The sequence below is a fragment of the Gopherus evgoodei genome, chromosome 6 (assembly GCF_007399415.2).
Source record: "Gopherus evgoodei ecotype Sinaloan lineage chromosome 6, rGopEvg1_v1.p, whole genome shotgun sequence".
Taxonomy (NCBI): domain Eukaryota; kingdom Metazoa; phylum Chordata; order Testudines; family Testudinidae; genus Gopherus; species Gopherus evgoodei.
This window is the reverse complement of record NC_044327.1, coordinates 33,034,222-33,042,260: the sequence shown is the minus strand read 5'-3', so window position 1 is coordinate 33,042,260 and position 8,039 is coordinate 33,034,222. Positions and strand designations below refer to the sequence as shown.

The window sequence follows — 8,039 nt, the reverse complement described above, 5'->3', positions numbered from 1 at the left end:
GCCCGGCCCTGCCCTGCTCTCCTGAATGTTTCTCCATGCCAAGCCCTTCCTATTTTAAAGAACAACTCTAAACTCTACATGCTTAGGTGGATTACCTTGATGTTTGGGGTGTCTTTGGGGGTAGGGTTACTAATGTGACTTTGGGAGCAAGGGAGTTCCCAAGATACAGCATTTCTTACAGCTGACACATTCAATTCCTTTTTGGTGCACAGAAATGGGGCTCAAACTCAGGCTCTGATCATCCCCACCGCACACTGATCTCAATCATTTACCCAGCAAGTGCATGGTTCCCACAACCCCTTGGGATATTGAAAATGTGACTTTTAAAAGGTTTCCAGTTCAGGATTGGTGCCTGGCAAATGGAGGGGGTGTTAACTGACCACTTCACCTTGAATGATCCTTTGAAATGTTTGGTAGCTGTGTTAGTCTGTATCAGCAAAAAGAACAATGAGTCCTTTGTGATACCTTAGAGAATGAAAAATTTATTTTGGCAGAAGCCTTCATAGGCTAAAAGCCACTTATGCCCAAATAAATTTTAGTCTCCAAGGTGCTATAAGTACTCCTTTTGAGATGTGTTAACTATTTATGCTAAACAATCTGTTCAAACCTGGTATTTAACAGCATCCCTTTGAGTTAAGCCTTGTCTACACTGGCAAGTTTCTGTGCAGTAAAGCAGCTTTCTGTATTGTAATTCCCAAGGTATACACACTGCCAAGCCACTTCATGTGCAGAAACTGTGCAGTTGCACTGCTTTTTTTTTTTTAAACCTGAAGAGAAGCGTACAGCTTTCTGCACGGGGTGGGTACAGCACTGCAGTGCCAGTGTAGACTCCTTGGTTGATTAGTGCTGCAATTGGCCTCCAGGAGGTTTCCCACAATACCTGTTCTCACCTCTCTGGTCATCAGTTTGAACTCTACTGCCCTGCCCTCAGGTGACCAACTGTCATTTCCACCCTGTAAATTCCTTTGCAAATTTGAAAGTCCCCTTCCTGTTTGTTCAGTGATATGTGCAGTGGTCTCAGTACGTCTTTCCAGGTGGCTATGCCCGTTCCATGCACCAGGTGCTCCCCTGCTTGGAGCAATGTCGGGCTGCTGGACCTATCAGCAGTTGGACAAAGGGGACTGTTCAGTCTCAGCCCAGCTGTGATCCAGCCGTAGGAATTGTGATACCTAGGGACAGATTTCACCATGCATGACGGAAAGGGGCCGTGACCAGGACACACTGCAGTGCAGGGTCAAAGTGAAGGAGCTGTGGAACACCTACCACAAGGTGTAGGAGGCAAACTGCTGCTCCAGAGCTGCACCCATGAGCTGCCAGTTCTACAAAGAGCTGGACATGATACTCAGTAGTGATCCCACCTCCACTGCGAAGGCCCCTATGGGTACTTTGGTGGCTTGTGTGCCTGTCAAGAGTGGACCAAGCCAGGAGGAGGAAATCTTGGGATGAGGAGCAGAAGGGGGACACAGACGTCAGAGATGTATGCAAGCCAGAGCTCTTCTCTACCCCGGAGGAGGCTAGCCAGTCACAGCTGTTAGAGCTTGGCAAAGCACAAACAGGAGAGGAGGCCCCTGGTAAATGGATTTGATTTTGGGAATCACTGAAGCGAGTTGTTGGGGGCAGGAGCGCTGCAGAAAGCAGACTTGTGTCTGTATGATGCATGTACCACCACGTGCCTAGTCTGAGCAGCAGAACAGGGTGTTTGACTCCCTCACTTCATAGGAATCTGCCTCCGAAATCTCCAGGAAACTCTCATGGAGATACTGGGCAATCTGCTGCCACAGTTTCTTTGGCAGAGCTGCTTTGTTTCTTGCCTCATTAAGGGTAACTCTCCCGCACCATTCTGATGTGACTGGAGGGCAGCAGGAGCACCATTGCTACACACAGGCAAGCTGGGGGAAAAGGACCAAGGCAGAAGCTGCTTTCTTGGAGAAGACCCTCCCTTGATTCCCTGCTCAGCAGCAACACTCAACAGTCATTCTGCACTTGCTCAGTCTGTTGTTGAACCGTTCCTTTCTTCTGTCAAGGTGCCCCATGTATGGCTTCGCAAGCCACATCATTAAGGAGTAGGTAGAATCACAATGGGCATGTCTACTTCCTTTACGGTGATCTTCTGGTCCAGGAAGAAAGTCCCTGCTTGCAGCTTCCTAAACAGGCTAGTGTTCTGAAAGATGCATACATCATGCACCTTTCCGGACCAGCCTGCATTAATGTCTGTGAAATGCCCACGGTGATCCACAAGTGCCTGGAGAACCCCTTCTGATTAATGTACTCGGTGGCCTGGTGCCAGAATTGGAATATGCGTGCTGTCAGGGTTCCTTCCCCACTCTGAACTCTAGGGTACAGATGTGGGGCCCTGCATGAAAGACATCTCCCCCCCTCAAGCTTATTTTTACTAGCTTAGGTTGAAATCTCCCCAAGGCACAATTTTTCTTTTATACTGTGGATTAAGTAACGCTGCCACCACCAAGTGATTTAAACAAACATTTAGGGATGACCACTTGGAGCCCTACCTTCACCAAATATCCCCCCAAACTCCTAGAATCCTTTTCCTGGGCAGGCCTGAGAATAATCTCCCAAGCCGCTACACCTCCTTTCCTGGGCAGGCTTGAGAATAATATCCTCACCAATTGGCACAGGTGAACATAGACCCAAACCCTTTGATTCTTCATTGTTTTCAGATCCATCAGGTTCTTAAAAGAAGAATTTTAAAGAAAAGGTAAAAGAATTACCTCTGTTAAAACTGGGATGGTAAGTACTTTACAAATTAACAAAAGACTCAAGAACACAGAGGATCTCTCCTCTAGGCAAAACCTTAAAGTTACAAAACCAGGCATAAACCTCCCTCTTACCCTAAGGAAAACACAAGCCAAAATAAAAGTAAACTAATGCATTTCCTTGCTAAATACTTACCAACTTTATAGGAGCTGGATTGCTTGCTTCCTTGATCTGTGTCTGGCAAAAGCCCACAGGACAGACAGACAGACAGACAAAACCTATTTTCCCTCCTTCCCACCCCCTATTTGAAGGTATCTTGTCCCCTCATTGATCCTTTTGGTCAGGTGTCAGCTAGGTTACCTGAGCTTCTTAATCCTTTACAGGTAAAAAAAGAATTAACCCTTTACAGGGTAAAGAGGGATTTTACGCTACCCTTAGCTGTATGTTAATAGCACGTGCCATCTATCACCCCTCCGCAGTTAGGGAAGCCCATTTGTGCAAAGCCATCCACAACATCACACACATTGCCCAGAGTCACAGTCATTCAGAGCAGGATGCGATTAATGGCCCTGCACACTTCCCTCAACACAAGTCCAATGGTTGACTTTCCCACTCCAAACTGGTTAGCAATTGATTGGTAGCAGTCTGGAGTAGCCAGCTTCCATGGTGCAATCACCATGTGCTGCTTCAATGACAGGGCAGCTCTCATTCTCGTGTGCCACACGGCTGGGGCAAGCTCACCACAGTCCCATGAATGTGTCTTTCCTCATCCAAATGTTCTGCAGCCACTGCTCATTATCCCAGATGTTCATCACCATGGGATCCCCCTACTCAGTGCTTGTTTCCTAAGCTCAAAAGTGACGTTCCACCGTGGTCAGCAGCTCCATGAATGCCACAAGCAATCTTGTGTCATAGTTACTATGCATGGTGAGATTAATGTTGCACTCCTCTTGCCTTTGTAGTTTAAGGAATAATTCCACTGCCACTTGTGACGTGTTAGTGAGAGCGAGCAGCATACTGGTCAACAGTTCGGGATCCATTCCTGCAGACTGAAGAGGCAAAGCACACAGTACACAAACCGTTGAAAGATGGTGCCAAATGTGGATGGAAGCACAGGGATTGCTGGGATACAAAGCAATTCATCACGGGGCACTGGGACAGGACCCAGGATGGCCCATGATCCCCTCTGCCTTTCCACAACTCTTAGGGGCAGAAGAGGAACAGATGCTCTGTGGGATAGCTGCCCAGAGTGCACCACTCCGAATACCACTGCAAGTGTGAACACGCTATTGTGCAGGCGGCTGACAGTGTGAACACACAACAGCAGTTTCCCTTCAGCACTCTCTGAATGGCGCTGTAACTCTGCCAGTGTAGACATACCCTTCATTTCCCAGACTCAGAGAAGAGCTCTGTGTTAGCTTGAAAACTTGTCTCTCTCACCACCAGAAGTTGGTCCAATAAAAGATATTACCTCACCCACCTTGTCTCTCTAAATGGATTACAATGTAGTTGTTCAGGAAGACTAGACAAGAGGGTTTCTAAGCCACGTTTTTACATGACATTGGTTGTTCAAGGGACATGATCTGGCCATTGAACTTGAACTGTAGCAGTACAGCTTCAAAACCTACCTGTAGCAAAAATCTGAGGAAGACCTGTAGGCATATTGCTTCAATCTGGCTTGTGGATTGGAAGGGTAGTTTTTTTGGGAGAAAGCTTAAATGAGCACAGCAGATAATTAAGAAAGTGCTCAAACTATTTTTTTTAAAAAATTGCACATGCAAATGCTTGCTGGGAGAAGGGAAGGGGCTATCGGCTGTGGCAAGGTATTATGGAGAGGGACTAAATGGGAACATGTGGGAGGGGAAAGGAGTTAGAGGAGCTCAGGTCAGGGGGAAGGCATGTGTGGGACACTGAAGAGGGGACGGTGGGTTGGGCAGGGGAGAGCCTGTCAGTCCCACATCTTCCCCTCCTGTGTGTATGCTAGGATGGTGGGGAGGAGGGAGACCTGCCCCTCTAAGGGGTTCTGAGATGCTCTGCCTGCCTAACTGTGCTGGGATTGGGGGGCCTGCCCTTCCAGTGCTTGAGGCTAGGTTGAGTGGCTGAGTAGTAGGGGCCCTGCTCTGTGTACAGCTCAGATGACATAATTCAGGAAATATGCAGCTCTCTAGTCAGCTGCTACCTGGATATGAATATGTAAGAGGAGAGGGTGTCAAACAGTAAGGAGCAACTTTTCACACCCTAATGGTAATGGGACAGGAAGGAGAAGATGAGCTGAAAACATTGGCCAGATATTGTATTTTGTGGAGAATGGGGTGAGGGGTGGGGAGCGAGTGGTGAAGGAGATGGACACACAAGTCTTCTCTCAGGCTCTTAAATGTATTGTAACCATCATCTAATAAAACTTCCAAGATTTGGGACCTAGATTATGTCTCACTTGCCCTGTTAACAACTGCACACTGCAACAATTTCAAAGCACAACCATTAGCTCCATTCCACTATAAAAGTATACTGGGGGTGAGGGGGACCACACTTAGATACACATAGCAACTGTGTTGCCTAAATGAGAGAGCACTGAACTGGGACCTACTTAGGTTTTAGTCCCAGTGCTCCGCTAGTCTGTTAGGTGACAGTCATACTACAGCTATGTGACTCAGTTTCCCCATCTGCAAAATGGGGCTAATAATCCTTTGTAACATACTTTGCACGGATCATCTACAGCTAAAAAGCACCATGAATGCCAAGTATTGTTATTACCTAACCACAGTAGTATATCAACCGGTGTGATAACCTCAACTGCCTAAATGACCACTAACTCCTACAAAAAACACCTCTTTCTGTTCACAAACCCAGGAAATTCACTGACAAAGAAACGTTAATGTTAACATATTAGACCATCTGGTGTCTAGTACTCTTCCAGAGAGTTGAGTTCTATGACACACAAACCCAGGAAATGAAGTGTTAAGGTATTTCAAAATAAACCTCTGAAAACCTGGAAATACATAATTAAGGTACATGACAATGCAATCTTAACTCTATTTCCCTCAAGTGGGCAATAGCCACTGAGAATGATCTGCATGCATTCCAACTGTGTTCACTATGTTATTCCAAGATGCACTGAATACATGTTTACACTAAAGTTAAACAACTGAAGATTTTGGAGTATCATTCACATTATGAATATTTCTAGAATTCTTTGTGTAGATTTAAAATGGAGAGAAATGGAGTAACATGAGGCTACTGACCCAGCTTTTGTGGTTATGATAAACCAGGTGCTATACATCACTTATCTTTGAGATCCTAGGAATAAAGAATAGTCATATTCCCTTAACAAGGGGAAATGACAGGCAGTTTCAAAAGACACTCTTAGTGTTGGTTTGCCTTATAACCAAATAGATTCCAAGATTAAAACAACACAACATGTAAATACGTCTCTCTACCATCATACAAAATAATATAGAATACTAAATACCTGTGTTATACATCTTATGAAAAAACAAAAATAGGCCTTCAGATAAGACTGCCCATTGTTGCATTGTAAATACCCTCCTGAAGCTCTAACGTGTTCTTTGAAAGCTTGAGGAAAGGGGGGGGAAAGATTAGCACTCTTCCCCCATTCAAGATTCAAGCCAGTCCAACTCTGTTTAGCTAGTGAGAGATGACCAGAAACTAGCACAGGAGAAAATAGCAAGGAAGGAAAACAGCAGAAGAAACCTACAATTGAGCATTACCTATCAAGATCCTAATATCAATGACATTGCCACAAGCTTAGTATACAAATTCCTAAAGAGCAGCCCTGTCTGCTTTTCTATTCACACTTCCTTACATCAGATTAAACAAAGCAAAAGAGAAAGGAATTATACCAATTTTACAGATGGAGAACTGAGGCAGAGACTTCTTAACTGAATTTCAGGAAGAGTAAGTCCTGCTAAATAATGTTAAACACTTTCCTGTCCTAAAAGGGAAATAACAACATTATACATGTATTTAAATATGCTCTTCTGGTGCTAAAATATGAAGAACTAATGAAATTTCAGTAACACATCTGGCACTTCTTTGAGACCTCTTTCAATCCTGAGCAAATTTACAATAGATAATTGGCAGGAGTATGGACTATATGACCTAAGGGGAGATACCATATTTTAATTTTCTGATCAAAAGAAAAAGGAAAGTGGTACAAGACAATGAAGTAATTAAGCAGAAAATGAAAGTGGTAAGTTTCAAAAACACAGGGGAAATCCTTGAAAACCAAAAGTGATGAAAGAAAACTTCTCTTACAGAATAATTAAGTTTATAGCTATGGAAGAAAAAATCAGGCATCTACAAAAGACCTTCAAAACATTCCAGTGTGTCTGTCTGGATTTATACTCAGTCGAGAAGTGTAAGACATCATCATTATCATGACCACTTTTTGTTTGCTACAAATTAGCTTTGTGCTGCTGTACATCACCAAAATCTCAACTCAGGATTGTAATATTCTTCCTCTCCTGCACAACAAAATGATACAGGGCAATTTACACCTTCTGAACAAAATGGGTCAACAATTTCCTGAGCAATGTCAAAGTGAAAAAATTCACTTCAAGTTCCCTGAGCAGTTTCTAAAGCTCAGACAGAAAGAGAATGCCAAGGTGGAAATCCAGGAGATCCTGCAACTGATCTTCTATATCTTTACCAAAAATCTAACCTTAGCTGCCTGGGATGGAAGATATCTTGAAAGATTCCAAAATGGACTAAATCAGCAAATTGAGCATCTGGAAGCATGTTTGACAGAGAGGATGGAGAAGAAACAACCCTACTCAAGGAGTGAGGAAATCATTAGACTGAAACTGAAAAAGTACTTCCAAAAGATAGATAATTTTCTAAAAGACAAACAATACAGCCTGTGTTCCTGGGAGATCATCCGTCTGGAAATGAGGAGATGTCTTCAGTTTATTGACAAAGTTATAGGAAGGCTTAGAAACTAAGGTATAAACATTTTGATCTGAGAACTGGAATCAGAAAAAAAATGAATTTATTTTAAATTATCTACTGACTGTGAAAATGCTTCTAGTTAAATTTCACTGGTTTTCTATTACTATTTATATGTTGCCAATTATGTATTGTTACATTTAAATTATTGCAAAGAAATATTTGGTTTATAAACAATAAAACTTTATTAAACAAATAATTGCACACTGACCACAAAATAACCCACATAATTTTCAGGAAGTATGACTGCATAGGACAGTGGTAATTCTGTGGTAATTAACATTATTGCCGTAGCGTTCCCTTCTGAGAAAAGTGTGCTATTTATTGTGGTTCCCATTTCACCTGCCTACACAAGATCT

General features: G+C 43.4%; 1 protein-coding gene across 1 annotated transcript; it reads left to right on the top strand.

Annotated features, from left to right (window-relative positions):
• The first annotated feature begins 7,112 nt into the window (after positions 1-7,112).
• LOC115653536 (interferon kappa-like) lies at positions 7,113-7,676 on the top strand. The gene has a single exon (XM_030566928.1). The coding sequence runs from the start codon at positions 7,113-7,115 to the stop codon at positions 7,674-7,676; it is 564 nt and encodes a 187-aa protein (XP_030422788.1).
• The last annotated feature ends 363 nt before the right edge of the window (positions 7,677-8,039 follow it).

Coding starts and splice junctions, on each gene's coding strand:
- LOC115653536 (XM_030566928.1), top strand. CDS start 7,113: ATGACCACTTTTTGTTTGCTACAAATTAGCTTTGTGCTGCTGTACATC.